The following is a 21,747-nucleotide window of genomic DNA, read 5'->3' as shown; positions in this document are numbered from 1 at the left end:
GGGTGAGAAGTTAACCCATCCGGGAGGGGCTCAGACTAGAGCCGCTGCTCCTCCACATCGGAAGGAGGCAATTTAGGTGGTTTGGGCACCTGACAAGGATGTGTCCTGGGCACCTGGTGGGTGAGGTGTTCCAGGCATGTCCCACCAGGAGGAGGCCCCGGGGCAGACCCAGGACATGCTGGAGAGATTATATCTCTTGGCTGGCCTGGGAATGCCTTGGTGTTCCCCCGGATAAGCTGGAGGAGGTGGCTGGGGAGAGGGAGGTCTTGGCTTCTCTTCTTAGGCTGCTGCCCCCTTGACCCGAATGGATGGGTGGCGTATTTTATACAGAGTATAACACAGAAAACAAATCAAATGTTTAAACTGAAAGTCCAAAGCCTAAAGCCAAAATGAATACATGACTGTGCTGGACTTGTGTGTGCCTAAAATGCACCATTTTTATGTAGATTCTTAGTCATCCAGGTCATGGTAGACATAGGAGCTTAAAAAAGGCAACTGGAGTTCATGAAAAGTTCAACTAAAGCAGGCGTTTGGAAGAGAGGAGTAGCATCTAGAGCAAACATAAAGAAGTCCAGTCACCTTCTTTTTAAGTTTCTTAGTCTACCATTTTAAGAAAAATATTCGTTCACTTGAAATGTGATGGCAGCAACATGTTTCCAGAAAGTTGGGACAGGACCATGTTTACCAATATGTAGCATCCAGTCGTCTTTTAGCAGCAGTCCATAAACATTTGGGAACTGAGGGGACTGGTTGCTGGTCTTCTTTGTGGTGATTTTCATTTCATAATGCACCAAATGTTCTCAGTTGGTGAAAGGTCAACTAAGAACATCATTATATACAGACAGACATAGATACTGTCATAACATTGTCTTGATGAAACATTTCTTAGATAGTCTGGATGGAAGCATATATTGCTTTTAGCATTGATGGTGCCTTTCGAGATGTTTAAGCTGCTAATTTCAGAAGCACTCCCATACCTTCAGAAAACATTGCACTGAATGCTGATAACAAACTCCTGTTTAGCCTGCTGGCGGACACAGCACACATGTTATCACAAAAGAATTAAAATGTTCTCTTGTCTGATCACAGAGCAGTTTTATACTTTACTTTTGTCCATTTTAAATATGTTTGGCTCAGACAAGACTGCAGTGTTTCTGGACTATGTTCACATATGGCTTCTTCTTTGCATGATGGAGCTTTAAACTGCATTTGTGGATGCCACACTGAACTGTGTTCACAGGCAGATTTCTGAAAGTGAACATGTGGTGATTTCTATTTTTAATTCAGTGCCACCTCAAGGTCCAAAGTTCAGTATTGATTTTCAGCCTTATCATTTGAGTACAGATTCTCCAGATTCTCATAAACTCTTGATGATGTCATGTACAGTAGATAATTAAATATTAAAGGTCGACACAATTTTATGTTAAGGATCATTATTCTGAAATTTTACCACAATTTGTAGACATTGTGTTCAGCTTTCTGAGCCTCTGTCCATCTTTACTTGTAAGAAACTCTGCCTGTCTAGATGCTCTTCTTAGACCCAGTCATGTTAATGACCTGTTGCCAACCTAACTATTACTACATCTTTTTCTTGAAATAGCTGTAGTTATGTCTGTAGTTATGTTAAAATCAAACAGGCGGTGGTAGCAAACACACAATGGCACTGCAACCATGTAACAAGCAATTGTGGTGTCTAGATACATTATATTTACAATACAGTTTTCATTTCTACCATAATTCTCCAGTGAAGCTCTCAATCACTACAAAATCCTTCATCATTCTAGTTCATAAAACATTTTTTAAACAATTTCTTTCAAAATAACACCTGCCGCTGTTTTTGCTAGCACTAATGCTGTTCAAATACTTATGGCTTATGGCCATACCACCCTGAGCACAGCTGATCTCATAAGCTACGCATGGTCAGGTCTGGTTAGTAGTTGGCTGGGAGACAGCCTGTGAATACTAGATGCTGTAAGCTTGGGTGGCAGTGGTCAGCACCATTGCTTCGCAGCAAGAAGGTTCCTAGCTCAAACCCTTGCTGGGGCCTTTCTGTGTGGAGTGTTTGCATGTTCTCCCTGTGCCTGTGTAGGTTTCTTCATGATACTCCAGCTTCTGCTCAAAGACATGCATGTAAGGCTTATTGATGATTCTACAGTGGCCATGGATGTGATGCCGACAAAAATGGATGGTTGTATGGTAAAAATGCGACGTAGTCTAAAGTGCTTTGCGCAGTCAGTGAGACTAGAAATGTGCTATTTATACATTACATTAAACATGCTTTGTGAAACACAAGCAGCCTCATATGAGCAACATTGTGACTATCACAGTAACTATGACTAAACACGCTGATACTGATGTTGCTAAATTTAAATACTGAATCATTAAACTTGGTAATTAAATTTTAAAAAGTTTGATGCAGCCCAGTCAGCAAGATTACAAATCAGCAGGTAATTAAAAGTACAATGACGAATTCTTGTCAGTTGAAATTCAGCATTCAATTAAATCTTATTTATATGGCGCCAAATCACAACAGCAGTCGCCTCAAGGTGGTTTATATTGTAAGGTAGACTATAACAGGGGTAGGCAACTCCAGGCCTCAAGAGCCGGTGTCCTGCAGGTTTTAGATCTCACCCTGGGTCAACACACCTGAATCAAATGATTAGTTCATTACCAGGCCTCTGGAGAACTTCAAGACGTGTTGAGGAGGTAATTTAACAATTTGAATCAGCTGTGTTGGATCAAGGACGCATCTAAAACCTGCAGGACACCAGCACTGGAGGCCTAGAGTTGCCTGCCCCTGCTCTATAATAATAACATTGCCCCTTACTAAGGTTTTTCTATCTAGGATAACACATTACACATAAGTGTAAATTTATGCTGAAAAAAAGATTGATAATCTTTTATTTTAATTCTAATTTTAATAAATTCTAATTATTTGTGAGCACAACATAAAAAATGTCACCTTGTGATTATTTATTTGCTCCATAGAGCCAACAAAGGACTCCCAATCTGAAGAAAAGGACTTTTCTTTGTGACTGATATAAATAGCCACCCAATCCTGGACTGTAATCAACGCTGACTACTGTACATGGCACCATAGACAGTATAAAAGATGGACAACCGAATGCTGGTTTAGCTCAGTGGGATGAGCCATATGAGCAGAGAGGAGTAGGCCTGAGTTTGAGTCTGGAGCCCTTTGCTGCATGCCTTCTCCCCTCTCTCTCGTCCTGCTTTACTGTCTCTATTGGATAAAAGCTAAAAAAATTAAAAATGATGAATAACGAGTTGCAGTAGATCACTGCCACTCCCTGAGCCTGGTTCTGCTCAGAGTTTTTCCTTCCCACTGTTACCAAGTGTTTGCTCAGTGGGTCATGTGATTGTTGCAGTCTATTATAGTAGGGTCTTTACCTTACAGTATACATTGAATTGAGATGACTGTTGTTATGATTCACCTCACCAGCAGTTATTTGATCTCTGATTACTTGAAGTTGCTGAATGTAATTGACTGTCAGTGATCGCTCTGGTCACCGCATTGGTGTTAGTTGCTGTTTGGACTCTCTTACGCTACACAGGAGTGCTGAACAGCTCCATTTTCAGATGGAAAAAAATCTGTCACCACAGTCTCATGGCTTGAAGACAACCTGCAGTGAATTCTTTGCTCGGAATAAATAAGATTTGAATATTGGTTCTAGTGGATATTCAAATATTTTGGACTGTTTTTCAATGCACTTTTCCAGCATATTCACAGTTTAATATGCCGAATAGTCAAACCACAGCAGCAACTAAGTATCAGGTCTGTCTGAGGCCCGCTGAATGACAGATTAAAGCTGCTTCGTGTCCATATGTATAGAGGAACGTAAACAAAGCATAATGCTCTGTGTGATTAGGAAGCATCCAGAGGCTGGTATGATTTAGATGAACAGATAAATGCTCAGAGTCTTTAGACGGAGCATGGAAAATTGGGAGATGGGTGTCGAGAGATAAGGGAAGCAGCGCAGCGCTCTGCAACAACATGTAGAGCTAACACAGACAGCCGAGTTTTGCTTTCCCACGGGATGTACAGTAGGTCCCACTGAAAGACACACACACACACAAATATAGTCAAAAACACAGCGATCCCATCTGCCCCAGCGTTTTAATCAGCTTATCACTCCCAGGGCCATTCAGAATGACTATATCAAGCTCTGACATACATTAGCGGTACTACAGGGATCAAGCGATATACAATCCTCACTGCAATACTCCTCACGTCACACACGCAGTCACACAAGTCCAGCACAGTCGTGCATTCATTTGGCCTTAAGTATGCGTGCAATGAAAACATGGATCCCAAAAGGATTGAAAACATCATCTGTGTGTAAGCGCCACAAAAATCATCAAACATGCTAACGCACTCACACAAATACAAACTCTGTGCGTGTGCTTGTGTATTCTGACAGAGTGCCAAAGCCCAGCTGATCTCTCAGTAAATATGGACATATGGTCAGCCAGTGTGGGGAGAGAGGTAGCACGAGGATGACACAGAGATGGTTCTTGGTGTGTTTTCATTTGTCCATGGGGAGACCACAGCAGGGGGAGACATCTTATCCTCTCGAGACATGTGTTGCTCTCCCAAAGCTGAAGTGCTTAGCCGTTTTGGACTCTTTACATCAGCCCATACCACCAAACCCTACCTCACCCAGAGGAACAGGTCAGAGGTGTCCGCTCTTGGTTACGTAACTACTCTATTATGGAATGAAAACAAGGGAATTGTTGTGCCAGACTGAGGGGCTTGTTATGTAAGGCCCAGAAGATGTGATGCAAGATGATCAGCTTGGAATATTTCCTGGCAGCTGAAGTCAACCTGTGACCTCTGTCTTTCTTTCTCTATATTTGTCAAAACCCAGGGCTGCTGCCCTGCTGTCTTTTTTATTAAAGAAAATTACTCAGTGTAGTTAACTTTTCAGATCTTTTATCTATCTCTTCTCATAAAAAAGTGCAAACACAGTGACAACTAATTTTGAAAAATAAAGTAAAACATACTTAGAGTGGCACTCACGTGTGACCTAAAAGTCAATTTAGCAGAAGAACAGATTAAAGTTACAGAAATGACTTAGTTCTTCTTTCACAATGCTATAATGGCACCACATAGGGAAATTAGCAGCACTAGCTTGACAAACCGACCAACTGCTAATATCCTTGTGAATGTAGAGGGCAGAAAAGCATGCTCAATCACATTACTCTCTGTTGATTTGATCAAAATTTGGCTAAAATTAGCACTGAATTTGGATGACAAATGCAATCCTACGTCCCAGTAACATCCACCTCCCAGTAATCCTGTCCCTACTCTTCAGAAGATCCATCCATCCATCCATCTTCTTCTGGTTATCCGGGGCCGGGTCGCAGGGGCAGCAGCCTAAGCAGAGAAGCCCAGACCTCACTCTCCCAGCCTCCTCCTCCAGCTTGTCCAGGGGATCATCAAGGCGTTCCCAGGCCAGCAGAGAGATATAATCTCTCCAGTATGTCCTGGGTCTGCCCCAGGGCCTCCTCTCGGTGGGACATGCTCGGGACACCTCGCCAAGGAGGCGCCCACGAGGCATCCTTGTCAGATGCCCAAACCACCTCGACTGGCTCCTTTCGATGTGGAGGGGTCCTGGGTGAGGGACCAGACAAAGAGCGACTCAGAAGATCCCTATGAGCAGAACACCAGGGGAGCAGTTCACCCTGCATGGGATAGGGTTACCGGGCCCCGCCTTGGAGCCAGGCCCGGGGAGGGCCTGGCCAGGCACACCCCAAATACGGGACATGGGCTCATCCTCCTGCAGGCCCACCACCAGCATTGTGAGCCGGGCGGCGACCAGGAGCGGAGGCCCTGGCAGACCAATCCCCAGCTACCAACACTGGCAATTGGCACATGGAATGTCACCTCTTCAGAATATGATGTACGTACTGGACCTGTGGCATCTACAAACCAAGTTGTATTTTGCTAATATTATATCACTGAAAGTACTATTAGCTAATATTGTAAGTAGCAACAAAGTAGCTGGGCAAACCATAACCAAGCTAGCATAACTAGCTAAAATAACTAACATTATTGGGATGGAAGAAGCACTTGTAACAATGTGGCATTACTTCAGTGTTTATAGGCATTCTGTAACATTAGGCACATCATTAATTAAGGCTATCGGCTATCTTATTTTTTATTTCAGATGTTTGTTCAACTGAAATAATTACATTTTATCTGATGGTGTCAACTAAGCCTGTCATACAATATCAGCAGCAATGGGTCAATGGGTTTGTTTTTCATTTTAAAGAGCTGGTTGTTGAAAACTAACAATGTGCTGACCAAATGTTGACTAAGTTTGCCTCGGGCTAGTTTTCTCTAATTTAGCATGAATGATCACCTGGATTCAAGGATGAACCGATCAGAATTTGTTGTTCAAAGGTCAAAGTCGGTTTAACTTAAGACTTGCCCCACTCTTATTTCAGAAAATAAGATCACAAGAACATCTGATACAACCAAACACTTACAAAATGAAGACTCAAATAATAACAGAATTTCAAGCAGATGTCAAACAAGTGTTGACATTATATCCAATGATTAAGTTCCCAAAGTTCTGCAAAAAACACTTCTGGTCATTCAGCGAAAAAAATTAAATAAATAAAGGTTTTTATGATTGCATTTCATATTTGGTTGGTGCTCACCTTTCTTCTACACTATAATGACACACATGACTAGTTGTTGGAAACGTTACCTGATTCCTCGGTAGTAACATTTTCATTGTAAATTAACTTACTGCGATTTAAAGGAATACCCAGCTGTTTTGACCAAGTTACCGTACGCTCAGAAGTCCATTCAATTCTCGCACAAGTCTTTTCCCCAATTTTCTTTCTTGTTATTTAGCTCCATTCACAGGCTTCTCTGTGGTGCTCTTCCATCTCGACTTTTGCGATACATTGGTCAGTTAGATTTTCTGCTTCTCTCCTTCCAGCTCAGTGTTGCTGGCTGTTCATCAGAGCTGCTTGGGAAATGAAGCAGGCTGCTGTCGTGATGCCCAAACCCAGGTTCCAGGCAGCAATATTTATCATTTGCAACAAAGTTCCCCACTTCATCATACTTCAACTCTCTAGCCACCCTCACACTAAACACCAGTCAAGAGAATGTCAATCAAAGCTATGTTTTGACAGACATAATGAATGAGACCATACCAGGGTTTGAAAGGACACTGGTTTCGGGCATGAAACAAGAACCTCAGTCCAGCTGTTTGAAAATGCCATAACACAGACATAAGAAACCAGAACTGCTCATCTGAAGTGGTGTTTGATCTGAAGAGTTGGTCTGGAGGGGTGATGAAATTATAGTTTACAGCGAACTGGATCCCAGACTGTTCAAAAACCCAGGATGGTTGAGTTGAAACTAAATGTTATTCCTTACAAAACATATTAAAGCAAGTTTATTCATCATTTGTACAAAATATTCTTACACTTCAGGGCTTTGACACTACATCTTGCCTGAATTGTTGAGTATATTTAATATGTTCTGGAAACTCTCTCTGCAGCTTTAGGATCAAACACTTATGTGATAAAATAAATCTATCAATTACAAATACCCTAACAAGTCCACAACTGAGTTCTTAGTCTTTAAAGCACACAACTCTCGAGAACTAGCATACATCTTGCACCACATGCATGTTTATTTCAAGTCAGTTGCAGTGGAATCAAACAATAACAGAATCACTGAGGAGTGTTTCAGGCTACTCCAGCATGAGCCACTTCTCTGCACGTGTCCTTGATCCATAAAGCACTAAGCTTTTCGGTCACCTTCCAAACCCCAAAAGCAGAGATAGAGTTAGATGGAGTTTCAGCTTTTGATTGCAAATGCTGCTGCTAGAAATTGGCCCCTTTCACACTGCCTCCCCTTAAATACAGCAGTTTAAAGACCTAGAAGGTCCAGATCTCTTAAAAAGGTGTCACAAATGACACGGTGAAGGAAAGTCAGACTTTATCTACACTGCAGTTTGTTCCGTCTCACTAAATATCCGTTTCAGTACTTTTGAGTAAAAACATAACAGCAGCTCCTAACCTGGTGTTACTGATTACAACTTGCTCAGCAATTTTGTGCTGATGTCAGATTGCCATGTGTCAATTATTCATGTTGAAATATAATTTAAAGCAGACCTGCTTCAAATGAACTGAGCTGGACTCGGCGGCAGCCTTTCATAAACACCAAATAAATCAGAGGAGTGACTGTTTGGAGCCATACGCTGGAAGCACAACCATCTGCCTTAATATTTAGAGAGAAATAAAGAAAAACCACGAAGAGTAACGTAATTGAACATTTCGTTTTTTTATTAACTGCTCAGAATACACCATGGTAAAGCATTTTCCATCTCTCATCTCTTGAAGACTCTTTGGGCATTGAGTGATGGATTCAACAGCATACTTTGTTCACCACCGTCACAGCTCCTGTGTTCTCCGGCCCTCTCGTCTGAGGAAACGTGACCGCCACTCACACTGCTGGATAGCTTACGAAGGCGGTAGATGCAGAGGAGAACTCGAGAGAACTCACACAGGGTGAGGGAGGAGACAGACCTCTTGTTCCCAGACAAACAGGAAGTTGAATAAATACACAACAGTCTCACTTTCTGTGCTCCCCACAGAGAGACAGGTGCAACATTCACACTTTGCATGTGTCTCCTTCCTGGATTTAACTGTCATCCTACATATACTGTGATTCTAGTAAACACCATCAGATTGCACTTAAGAACAGAGATTGAATTCTGTACACAAAGTCATCCAATATTAAAAATACATTAAATTACATTTTCCAAATAAATATTGGTCCATTTTGTTAGTATGCCATCTTCCTGAGACACTTTCAGAGCCGCAGACATATTCATACAGCAAAGATAGCTTTTCTTTTTTCTTTTGATCCATGAGTATTCTCTTTTCAGTCTTCCTTTCATCCATCTTTTCGTTTTTCCCTCCAATTTTTTCCCACCCTGGAGGCTAAATATCTTTGTCATGCTACACTTACTTCAACCGTCTACATGTGAGCTCATCCTTCATCATATGACTTGCTCTCATCCGTGCAGGGACATACACAGCAAACTGATTTCTCGGGCTGCACCAGCACAGCGTGAGCCACAATGTGAGAAAGTGTTGCGGATGCGCACAATTAGAAGACGTTGCACTCCGATATACAGACAGCACTAACTGTAATTGACCTGAACGTGAGTCAGTGCAGTGAACTTGTGTGCAAGGAAGACGTGTGCTTGATGACATACCCTAAAATATAATGTATACAAACGATTCACTTGCATGCTGACACAAACGTGTATAATAACAGTCCAACAGCCTAAAAGGTTTTTGAAAACAAAAACAAAAAAAAAAAAAAAACCCAAAAAAAACAAAACAAACAAAAAAAAAAACAAAAAAAAAACAAAAAAAAAAACAAACAAAAAAAAAAAACAGGAATATGATCGTAGAAGCTTTTTGTGTGAAAAAGTTTCACAGTATCAACGTGGTTTTCTTCCTGGCTTGCTCAGTGGCAGTCTGCCTTTGTGCCAACACACACACACACACACACATGCACGCACACACGCACAGAGTACCTTTACATAAGGAGACCCTATCGCAATCATCCTCTGCCTTCATCCTCACCATTCTCTGACTATTATTGCTTTCAATACCAATATTGTTATACAAGACCTACAAAAGGGAGAGGGGGGGGTGCATCTTCCGCTGCAAGTCCTGACTTGCAGCCCAGTTCTAAACATCTGATGTGAAATTCTGAGAACAAAAAAGAAAGTCTTTACAGGAAACACATCAACTGCAGGATTATCCGCATCTGTAACGTAAGGCAGCAAAAGATGAACAAACAGGAGTCCGAGTCCCTGTCGGTCTATACGTTAGAGACGGCGTTGTTAGAATCTCTTGCCTGTCGGATGCCGTATAGCCACTTGATGACTCGAGCGTTCCTCTCGATGACAGAGATGCCATACGGGACCCGCTCGTTGGCCCTTGACGGACCGTCGTCTTCGTCGTCCTCGTCCTCCCTGACCCGGTCGTCCCCACACTCTGAGCTGGGCGTGCTGACGCTTCGGAGCTTGGAGACTGACACAATGTCTGAGTTGGCCCTCGTGAAGCGCTCCACTCCGCCCATACCCTCCACCTCCTCGGGGTCTAACCCGCAGTAGTTAAAGAAACGCTCCAGGTCGGCTGTGGCACGGGAGTAGCGGTCACTCAGGTCCGACTTGGAGCGGTGCAGTGACGGGTGCTTGCGGGCAGACCCCTTGGAGCTGGCGTTTGAGATACGGGTGAAAGCGGGTGAGGCTGGAGGGATCATGCCTGCTCGGACTAGCATTGGACTAGGTGGCAGGTAGGCTGAAGGGGCGGGGATGGCTTGGGATGACTGAGGGAGGGGTTGCGGTTGATTCTGAGAGGGGGGAGGGGGTGACGGGGGTGGGACTTGGGGGTGTGCGACTTGGCCCTGGGGTGTCTGTCTGGGCCTGAGCTGTGGCTGCAGCTGAGCTCTCTGGGGCTTCCGTATATCAGCCTGAGGCCGAACGTCCACCCTGCGTACTGTCACCGAGTTAGGGGAGCTGTAGGGAACTGGAACGCCAAAGTGGGGGGCGCGAGCTGGCACAGGGGGCGGACGTCGAGTCACTTCTGCTGCCGCCGTCCGAAGATGATTGTTGAGTGGAGAAGAGGTGCAGGAGGAGGTTGACGATGAGTTGGCGAGGGCATGATTCAAAGGTTTGAGGTTGTTGGAGAGTCGGCTGCTCCTCTCCTGCTCTCCTGAAAGACTGCTACCGATGCTCTTAGCTCCCGATGATGGAGATGACGAGGAAGGGGAGGTGGAGGAAGAGGACTGGGAACAATGTGATGGTCCATCACATACGTCATTGATTAGGTTATTTAGAATATCCAAGTTTAGAGCAGGTCGTCTCCTGTCTCCTGCTCCCTGCCTGCCTGCAGTGTTCTCCCCCTCAGCCGGCGATCGGTTAACTTTCCGGGCTGGAGGGGTGTTGATCATCATCCCCGAAGGGACGAGGGGCTTGCGGATGATTGGAGGCTGGATGGGGGCCTGGCGGGTGAGTGCCACCTGCTGGCTTTTAACATACTTGGCCTTGTCGGCCTCCAGGCGCTCCACGGCGCTCAGTTTGCGGGCCCCGGGCTCAGCCTGTCGGCGGAAATAATCCGGACCCTTGTTGAGTATCCTGAAAGGCATGGCAGAGGTAAAGGGGACCCCGGCCAGACGGCCATCTGAGGGCCGCAGGGTCTCCACTGGCATTCTGCACGAGCTGGACAGAGAAAATAGAGATTTTCCATGAGTTACAAGTAATTGGAACATAAAATAATTCACTTGTATGTGAAAACAGTTTTACAGCTTCATGGTCAGACACTAGCTGACAGGAGGAGAGGTAGGCGAGCACCTGGCTTTAATGGTCAGTGAACATCCTTTTAGAGCTCCCACACATCCTCTCTAAGCTTAAGGGAAACAAAAAAAAGGGCTCTTTTGTACTCTTTTCTCCCCACTCCTCCCCCTCTCACACCCGTGCTCTCAGAACCCCCTTTAACTTCCTTACCGGTCGCTGTGCTGCTCTTCTGCCTTTCGTTTGTCCTCCACGACACCTCTCTTGCACTTTTATTTGTCCCTTTTCCCAGTCCAGGCTCAGTGAAAGGCTACTTGCGAGACAGGGTCAGTTGGGGTCAGATCCTCCACACCAGCCTTGTGCAGACCACCTCTATTAACTCAGCTGTGATCCAGAACAGTGAGAGACTGTGGGTCAGGGTCAGTCTTTTTCTTTTTTCCTTTTTTAAATCCAAAAGGCAAGTCTTGTAGATCAGTCGTCAGTTACACAGACAACACCACAGCCTCTCTGATCCTCTTTACAATCCTCTGTTTAGCCCCAGCCCGCCTGTCCAGTTGTGATCAGATCCAAAAAGCCGGCCGGCAACTCAGCAGGAGCGCCCTGTAGTCCTGGAGAGGATAAGAAAGAAACAAGTCCAAGTCAGATAAACCTCCACTTTCTTTCCACCGCTTAATAACATAACGCATCCACACATACTCTCTCTTTTTCACACATGCACGCACACTTCTCTGGCTGACAGACGGGGACTCTCTTCAACACTGAAGTGGAGCAGACGGGACAGGCTTTAATACAGAGTCTGGCTCCTCCCAGCTAGCCAATCGCATGTCGGGCCTGGAGCCTCGGAGGGGGACAAGGGGCGGGCTGGGAGGCGGGAGGTGTGCTCGCATTGGCTAGGCTCAAAAGAGATCCTGACCAATTGGGCCCCTCCCCCCTGCCTTTCAAGCACAACAAAACTGAGGCAGGGCTTTCATTCAAATGAAAATTCTTTGAAAGGGAGAAAGGGGGGAGAGAAAGGGGGCGGCGGGGGGAAAAGAGGGGCACCGCAGATGCAATTTTTACATTGACTTGCATCAAGCTCAGTGGGGTGCTATGAAAACATGTGAAAAAACACTGAAAGCCTGCACAACTGTTCCTGCTGCTGAGCTCTTTGTGTGGCTGTTTGTGTGTTTGTCTTCATCAGGCTAAAATGCAAAGTAGATAAAGATCACCGACCCCAAACCTGATTCTGCTTTACAAAAAAAGAAAAAATAGTGTAAGAACAAACCAAAGTTTAAACAAAGAACTGGGACAAAGTTTTTCCTCTGCCGGAGCACAATTAACTTGTGGATTATTTCTCTCAGTTTCAGGGCTTTAAAACACTGCTAACACACATGCTGTTCATTTATTTCCCCCTTCAATTCCACAGAAAAACAAAAAACAACCCCACTCTCCCCCTCTTCCACACCTCTTCCCTGCTGCATGTTATCATTTACAGCATTACACTCCAGGGTTACATCACATCCAGATAGACGGCGCGGTGCGTCCCCTCCCCCACCTCCACCTCTTCTCCAGCACGTCTATCCACACATTTTTAATTAATCTTTTTATAGCCGTCTTCCTTCCCCGTCTCCCTCAACATGTGACCCTGTTTTTCCCAACATCTCGCCCCGTCTGACTCCCTCTTCACGCTCACATCCACAAACAGCAGACCAGCAGCAGACGAGAGAGAAAAACTGACAGCTTACACTTAAAAAGAAAACGCACACACACACTTAGCTTTCATCTTGTAACAGACCAAAGAAGAGTTTAAAATAGCCTACCTCAAACTACTCAAACTAAACACTTTTGCAGCACAAATATAAAAACAGAAAAAAAAAAAAAAAAAAAAAGACTCCCAAACATGAGTGAGACGACCTGAAGCTTCTGCACAAAGCCTTTGGGAATATATGCATTCAGGGGATGGAGCAAAAAAATAATAAAATAAATAGTCTTTTATGAAAACACAATACAGAGAAAGCTTGGAGTGAGCGCAACGTAGGAAAAGAAAGGAGAGGTGGATTAGCGGACAGAAAGTCACGAGATGACGTCAGCACAGACTTGTCTTGGTGTCCTAAAAAAGCTCAAACCACTGCAGGGAAGCAGCTCTACTGTATTTTTTCCACATGTTCATCCTTATCATAACGCTCAATGCAACTTAACACGGTTAAGCTTTAACGCACAACACGTCCAGTTATGTGACACCATGGTGGCGCTCCACCCGCTAATGTAAATGCCTGCAGCACACAACAGTAAATACACTGAAGACCACAACCCACCTGGAGCCACTTACACACTCCCCGTCACTGTGCTGATTAGCACTTTCATCCTGACTGTGTAAGTTGAGGAATTCTCCATAAAACATATGTAAAACATCACTGATCTGCTGCTGCATGTGGATCTCTTTCTTTCACATTGTTGTTTTCCTTCTTTTCAAACATGTTCCTTACATTCATCATCCTCACGACAAACTAGCAGTTTAACAGCTAAAAGGTTAAAAGGTTTCAGGTAATTATAGAAATTCTTGTCCCTGAATCTACTCAAAGAAACTCATCTTAGAGAAAATGCTTTAACAGAAACGGTGGAGACAAACGTTAGGTCACAGAAACCTCAGCCACCTCGGTTTTAGTATGCTGTGGCATTGTCATTACACTTACACAGCCCTCTGCCAAGAGGAGGAAAAACACACCTCCTTTGCTCCAGATTTAGAGTCTTTTCATGCCTTTAAAAACACTAATTTCTGTAAGAACTGCCAACCTTTGCTGGAGTATTTGTTCTATTTCACTGTGTCCCAAAATGTCCAGCCAAACAGCTTGTGATCCAAAGTCTACACATTTTGTCTTTTTAAAGTGTGGTTATTGATTTCTATCACTCCTAATGACTGACATACACTTATACACAATTACTGGTGTGAACAAATCCCACAGACACAAAGGGGGCAGGAGATCCCTGTCACACCAGCATAAACCCACCTCTGCTGATAACTCTAATCCCCTGATCCACCCTTTATTCTGTCTTTTTGTTATCATACTGTGCATTGATATTGTTAGTGAAGGAAAACGAGTTCCAACAACTGACAACAATTATCGTCAAACTGCTAAATGAATTCCCTCTTCATGGAGATTAGATTTGCTTTAACTATGTAAATGTTAACCCAGTTACCCTCCTTCCTTTGAGCCTGCCAATGAGAAGAGTCGTCCACATGCAAATACTGTGAGCCTGGATAGTCACTACTTTAAAAACAGCAGCTATTGTCATTCATCTTCTCCAGTGAAAGGGGTCAGATGGCTAAAAGCCGCTCTGCTAATGGGACTAATGTGTGTGCAAACGGCACCATTAAGCCTCTCGTCCCCACCGGTCCACGAGTTGAGCGTTGCAGCTCCGTCTCGTTTCTCTTAACTTTTCTGCCTCTTGGTTTCCGTTCATGTTCTGTAACTGCAGTTGATGATGTCTCCAAAAAGGCAAAGGGCCGAGGAATGATATTCCTATTCCTCAATGGAAACTTGCTCATTGTGATTATCATCACAAAACTATGCAAACCGCTGAGTTGTTATGAATCGGACTGTTTTTACGTTCAGTTTTCTAACCACCATATTAGTGGCTAACAATATGGTTTATGATGTCCGCATGAGTGAGAGAGAGAGACTGCGTTTCATGGCGTGTGAGTGACTATGGGGGGGGGGTGAATAACAGAATGTTTGAAATCAAAGAGAGAAGGCCAAAATGTCTGCGCGCAGAAATGTTGTAAAGCAGCTGAAAGGAAACAGTGACTAACATTTTACCACAGCTGACTTGACCGTGCCGCCGGCTTAAGTGTAATTACAGAGAGAGCCCATGAATGGGAGCAATTTGCTTTGCCAATATTTTCTAGCAAGTTACTGAATAAGTAGCAGCTCGTGAGGAAACAGGTTGTGGTGGAGGAGGGTGGGGGAGGAGGAAAAAGGAAAAGGTGAGAATAGGCAAGATTAGAAAATATCTAATAGCAGAGAAAACAAGAGAAAGCCCAACTAAGAGAGATAGTGTCAACCTCCCATCCAGGGTGAGCCTCACAATAAGAATGAATCATACTGAGTCTTAAACAGTTCCTGATGCTGACTCAAAGCCAGAGTGCAGCTCCATGCGATACTATTCAAATCCTTCCGTTTTTGAGCCTGTCAGCTTTACCCCAGCATGGAAGGAAAGAGGTGGTGAGTTCATCAGCAGTGACTACTCAGCTGCTTCACCCACTGGAGGGATGAGCGGGAAGCCGGGATTTATTTCACAACAGAACATGAGTGGGAAAGAGAAAACCAAACAAATGTCCTCGGCTGGAGTGTGGGCAATTCCTGCAGGTTGACCCTGTTTCGTGGTGAACTTAGCTCGTCTATTTCTGGACACTTGGAGTTTCCCAGTTTGCTCCTGAAGCCTGTGAACACCCGACTGTCAACTGCAAGGAAGCCCACATGGAAATGCTGCACTACAATCCAAAGTGTTCAGCAAAAAAAAAAAAAAAAAAAAAAATAGCAAAACAAACAATGTTCCATGCTCATAGAAACAAATAATGAAGTCTGTGAATGGGTAAGTGATCTAGGGAACCAAAATCACATGCTTCAGAATGCTCAGGCAGTTTTTTTCTGCTCCTGGCTCTGTAGATGACTGAGCGCACTTATCCCTGATTTAGTTATAACTAAATCATTCACCTGCTGTGCAAACCTGTTTGCAAGTTAAGCCAAAGGAAGGTCTACAGAGTTACAGTTTATCTATTTGGACCAGACCTTATCTGTACCAAAACCCAGTTCAACAAAAGGTCAAGAAACAGGACAGTAAGCAAGATGGATCGTATTAACAAATCTCTCATCTCAGTGCAGGGTTCAGCTGGTGTCCTCCCTGTGGCTTCCAGATGAACGATAACCTGATGAGAATCAGACCAAGCTTGGACAGAAACTAATGCAACACAAGCCCCTGCCCATTATCCCACTGGGACACTCAGCTTCAGTTTTTAAAAATCAATAGAGAGCTTAAAAGAAGGGTTCAAAAAGTTATCAACCACTCCCCTTAGGGCTGATTTAGGGAGCTCCTAAGAATGATAATGAAGACAGACAGCTGGTCGTGTCAGCGCCAGACCTTGCTGTTATTCTGTTGAGCGGCTATCAGCTTCAGCCACGTTGCTCGTTTCCAACTGAAAAACAGCTCCTGGCTGGATGGACTGACATGCATGACTGAAGTGTCTGGACAAGGTTATGCAACTGTTTTTATACGGACAGGAGTCGAGTCGACTGCAAAAACAACCACTGAACCATAAACCGACAGTTATTATAGCATCCAGCTCCAGCTCGTCTTTTTTTCCCTGGATCTCCCCGCTTCTGTCCATCCATCCGTCCGTCTCCCCTTAAACCCCCTCCTCCACCTCTGCCCATATCTGTCTGTGTCTGTGGCCCCAGGAAACGCACGCATCCATGTACAATTACACCAGAGGGGGGAAAATGGAGGTCAAACCAATGAACTCTTGTGTCTGTGTGCCTGTGTGTTCACGTCAGGAAGAGAGTTTTGACTGAGTAGGTAATCAGAGGAGAGCAGGTGGCTGAGTCCTCCCTCGGGAAAACTAAGCCAAGCTGTGAAGACAAATACAGAACATCTGTGATGTGTCCACATTTGTAAAATAAAGGGAAAAAAATAGATATAGGGATCATTTGAGTGCAGTAAGTAGTAAGAACAGTGTGTAAAGTGTATGCAAAGAAGATGATAAGAACATCTAACGGGTATGTAAATGAAAATGTAACATCTGCCTTTTACTCCAACTTCCTTTTAAGCTGACATCAAGTTAAGATGTGTCAGACAGAGAAGACTATATAAACAGTGCATACAGACACAACATTAACATAAACAGATTCTTATAGTGAGTCAGGTTAGCAACACAACCAAGTTAGCTAAGTTGTGATAATGCCTTAACTAATTCAACTCTTAACCCGTCAGGTAATATTGTGTATGAATTTGCACTGTAATATGGTGAACAGAGGTTGCGGACATTAGCAGGCAGCAGTGCAAACAAGACTGTTGATTTTGTGGATTTATTGATTTAGCTCGTTCTAACCACAATTACTGCCCGAGTTCTAGCGTATTTTTGCTAAAGGTCTGATACCCATGAAGTTTAGGTTTTAAAACTAAGAACTATTCCTGAGCTCGAGTGCAAAATAACATGTAGGTATATAAATTAGACTGCCTGATATTTCCATATCATTAGCCATTTTTCACCCTTTCAACCACTGATAGAAAAATGCATATTTTGTTAACAACTGTGATCCTAAACTACATATTGTCAAGAGGCGCTTCACACTTATTGGTGTGACCCTCTTGAGTGGGGGGTAAACTATACCTATGACCCCCCCTCAGGAGGAGTCCCATGAGGCTCACACCCTTCAGGGCAGAAGGCCTACAGTAAATTACTTGTGTGCTGTGCTTCTATTTTCACTTTAGAGCTCATTAGAGTTACACGGCTCAATTGTAATCTCAGAGCGCCACCCTCCAGTCGTCACGAAATGTTAAATATCTGTGAGATTTATATAGTTTAAGCACGCTGTAACCGCTTTGAGGTAGAGCATCAGACTTTATAATGACCCTTGATTTGCCTGACACGTGCAGTGAGTCTCACCACAGCCACTTCAGGCTTCTGCACTGAATGTATGTAGGGTCTACAACATAGCCTATACAAGTGCCCACTGCCAACCTTTATATGGCTGTGAAGGCTTAAATTTATGATGCAGAAAAAAGATTCAGCACTGTCATTTTTATTATAATTTCCCCCCAGAAATATAACAAACTGTAAGAACTTCGACGATTCTTTTCCCTCCTATTCTGGGTACTAACATGCAGGGCTACCACTCATTGAATTTACAATGCCTGAAGACATTCTGCCATTGCTGCATCTCCAGAGGATAAAATAACTCTGATCCAGCAAAGATTTTTTGCTGATTACAGAATCCACTATGATATACCCACCCACCCACCCCCCATCTGATCGGAGTTTGCATCAGTGGTTGGAGGCAACTACTCCCACCTCAGTCAGCTGGAGCTAATCTATTAGACAACGCACACTGACACCTGGGGGTATTAAAGCATTAAAGTAAATATACATACTAATGCAATTACATGGTAGCTGCATACTAAAAGGACATAACTGTGTTAAGCACAGTCATCTGCTGCCACAAAGAGACACAGACACACACAGACCTCTGCTGTAAAGGCAGAGCCTGAAAGCAACCAAAAATAAACAAATAAAATAAAGCAAGAAGAAAAGGGAGGAGACTGAAAATATCCCCCCTTCAACGCGGTGATGAACACATTCCAGACACAATCACCCATCGCTGTCCTTAGTCAGATAAAGAGCCAACACACACGCGCGCACACACACACAAACACACACACGGAGGGGAGGGAGAGCGGTCACTGGAGTCGCCTCAGTGGCTAGGCCTCAGAGTTGGCTTGGATTCAAGGAGTGTTTTACTCATACATGTACAGACACACTCACACAGGACACATTCTTCTGCCTTTAACCCTTTGTGTAATCCTTGATTAGCTCTCACACTGGTGCTGAAAGCCCAAAAAATCATTCATGAAAAAAAAAAAAAAAAAAAAAAAAAAAAGAGTGGGGAAAAGTCAACTTGTTTAAAGAGAGATATTATGTGGGAGATAAACTGAAGCACCTCTGGAGTGACAACAGTCAGCACAACACGTTGCTCTACAACGAGAATTTAAATTCAGTTTTAGGGAGGGTACATTGTTGGCTCTGCCAGCACACGTGCAGCTTCGCAGCCCCTTACAGCTGAGAGATTGAAAATAGTCCTGGAGCAGAGCTGCCAAAAGTTATAATCAAGACCAGTATTTTTAGGTTTGGCACCCAACTCAAGGACAAGGAAGTACCGGCAGCGACAGAGAAACAGACAATAGCACCCTCTGTGATAATGGAGGATTTCATCCAGAACTGACTGTCATTTTAATAAAACAGGGAAAAGAAAACCAAATCATTCCATAAACTGACAACTTTGAAGCGTGACCTGTCCTGTGGATACCTGCCAGAGGAACAAGCCCTCCCCTCCGTTTAGATAAACAACCCCCACGTGTACACACTGCTGACTGTGCTCAAACAGGAGAAAAAGCAAAGTTTACTTACGTTCTTTCAGCTGTTAGCCGGCTCTAGGAAACCCAAAAAGAAATACTGAACGTCCAAACACCAGAGTCCCGCGTCAGGCTGAAGGAAGCAGGCAGCAGCTCCGAGCGTGCAAAGCTGTTCTCAGCTGCTGCGACTTGCCAGTGTGCCAGTACTTGTGTGTGAGCCAAATGAACACTAACCTGGAGGGAGTCTCTGCTCTTCAAGCTATAAGACTCTCCCCCGTCTCCTCCCACATCCAAGGGAAGACTCCACCTCAGGAAAAGGCCGGAGGAGGAAAAAAAAACAAAAAACCCAACACTATGTGAACAGGAAGCCTGAGTTTTTCCAAGCAGTGACACAAACCTTCCCGACACTTTTTAACTCCTTGATATTGTCCCGTCAGTTACCCAGAACCGTGGCACCGTTAATACCAGAAAAGGCAATGGGGCTTTGTGTATCACATCCGGATGCTGAGGTATCACCAGTCACTATAAGGGAAAAATCAGAGAAGAAGAAAGCTGTTTCTTTAACAGCTTTAGCAGAATTCTCAGTCTCAGAAAAAAAAAGGTAAAGAAACATTGTAGGTCACTGAAACGCTTCGGCAATCAGCATCTAGTGGAAGCAGTATGTAAACTGTATGTGTTGCACTCCAATCAGATTACTTTGCAAACACTGTATTACTAGTTTTTACCTCTTGACCCTCTCGTCCCCATGAAGACTTTTCAGAGCAAATAAATAAATAAATAAATAAATAAATCCAAACTTAACTCTGTGGATTGTATTTTATCATCTCATCTTAACACTGTAGAGATAAACGGCCAGTCCCTCCGGAGCAGAGATGCACTGATCTAACATGTGGACTGTACAGAATTCTGACCTTGACTTAAAAAGCTGCAGCAGATATGAGTGACAACAGCTGATGGGACAGCAGCAGCTAGCAGGAGAGCTAATGTACTCCCAAAAATGCCTGCGACACAGTCTCCCTTTACTTAAATGTAAAGTTAGTCAACTGTGGTCACACCAAGTTGGTTTGACTGGAAAGTTCCAGCAAGAAGACGCCTTGGCCTCCATCTCTCATCTACTTTCACTTGTTATCTTTAGTCAGAGAGACATTATATAAAGGCAGAAACTAGCAGGGCATTTGTTTGTGTAACACTTAAGTGTTGTCATCAACTCAATTATTGTTATTTCACTTCCTGCCTTTTTTGCAGCTCTACAGACGGGTGGAGGGCGGGTGGGGTCGAGGGTCCGGAAAAGGAGAAACCAAACTGTAAATAACAGTTTCATGCAGCAGAGTAATGACTCTCACGCAGAGCTTAAATTAGATTTGTGCCTTAGATAAATATTGCCCATCTCAGGCCTAATTTGATTTGACATTTTCCTAAATGATAAATACAGATTTAGTACATTTATATTACTGGATTTATTTGCAAAGTTAAAGCAAAATCCATCCTAATGTTGACTTACTAATAATAATAAAAAAAAACTGATTAGGTGTTAGGTCAGTGTTCAGTATCGGTACCCAAAGCCAACATATGTGCATCTAATCCCAAATGGAAACGCGGCATCCCTAATCATAAGGGCTTTGTTTGGTGTCAACCTCCAAACCATTTAATGTTAGAGTTGAGAGGACTACAATTTTCCAGGTGGGTTCCATTTAATTTACCATCTGTGACAATGTCCAAATAAAAACACTCGTGGCTTTCTTCAAGTGAAATATTACCCCTTTCCTCTCCAACAGATCCAGAGATAACGATGTATGCTAGTAAGTGAGAAAGTCGGGAAGGGAAGTGGCTTAACAGACAGTGGGCGAATTCAAGAAAGCAAATATTATTATCAAAGAGGTGTGGCTGAGGATATCCTGTCATTGAAGGCAGTAAAACAGCAGTTCAGGAGAAGCCTTACTACTGGAATACCTCGACAGTATTCTTGGAATACTATATATAACGCTGTGTGTACTATATTTAAAGAACACAAAAAAGCGAAACAAACTTGTCTTCTACATTCAATATTTTTTTTCTTAACATCTTCCACACTGTGGCTGAGCTGCTCTTGCACATTACAGTCTGAACACACAGCGGCGCTTGTTTAAAGGAGCAGTCAGGGCAGGCTGCACCAGACCAACAAACACATACACAGATTCAGGTGCTCACAGTCACAGGTTTGAGTCCGACACACATGAACAAAGCGGTCGGTCATTCTTCTGAGGCAGCAGCAGTAGGAGGGGACTTCCACTCCGTGCTGCAGAGG

General features: G+C 43.8%; 1 protein-coding gene across 3 annotated transcripts; it reads right to left on the bottom strand.

Moving 5' to 3' along the window:
- Positions 1-8,321: 8,321 nt before the first annotated feature.
- On the bottom strand, positions 8,322-19,667 carry wu:fa11c10 (protein FAM110A). Of its 3 annotated transcripts, none has more exons than XM_063464887.1 (3): positions 19,519-19,667; positions 11,571-11,965; positions 8,322-11,285 (listed from the first exon to the last, which is right to left on the bottom strand). In XM_063464887.1, exon 3 carries the CDS (start codon positions 11,273-11,275, stop codon positions 9,884-9,886), a length of 1,392 nt encoding a protein of 463 aa, XP_063320957.1. In that variant the 5' UTR covers positions 11,276-11,285; positions 11,571-11,965; positions 19,519-19,667; the 3' UTR covers positions 8,322-9,883. The 3 variants fall into 3 exon arrangements, with proteins under 3 accessions (XP_063320957.1, XP_063320958.1, XP_063320959.1); XM_063464888.1 differs by lacking the exon at positions 19,519-19,667 and adding an exon at positions 12,080-12,127; XM_063464889.1 differs by lacking the exon at positions 19,519-19,667 and adding an exon at positions 12,054-12,104.
- Between the last annotated feature and the right edge of the window lie 2,080 nt (positions 19,668-21,747).

Source organism: Pelmatolapia mariae, linkage group LG20 (assembly GCF_036321145.2).
Source record: "Pelmatolapia mariae isolate MD_Pm_ZW linkage group LG20, Pm_UMD_F_2, whole genome shotgun sequence".
Taxonomy (NCBI): domain Eukaryota; kingdom Metazoa; phylum Chordata; class Actinopteri; order Cichliformes; family Cichlidae; genus Pelmatolapia; species Pelmatolapia mariae.
This window is presented reverse-complemented; position numbering and strand designations above follow the sequence as displayed.

What these genes read in the sequence shown, in the direction of transcription:
- wu:fa11c10 (XM_063464887.1), bottom strand. Translation starts at nt 11,275, where the DNA reads ATGCCAGTGGAGACCCTGCGGCCCTCAGATGGCCGTCTGGCCGGGGTC.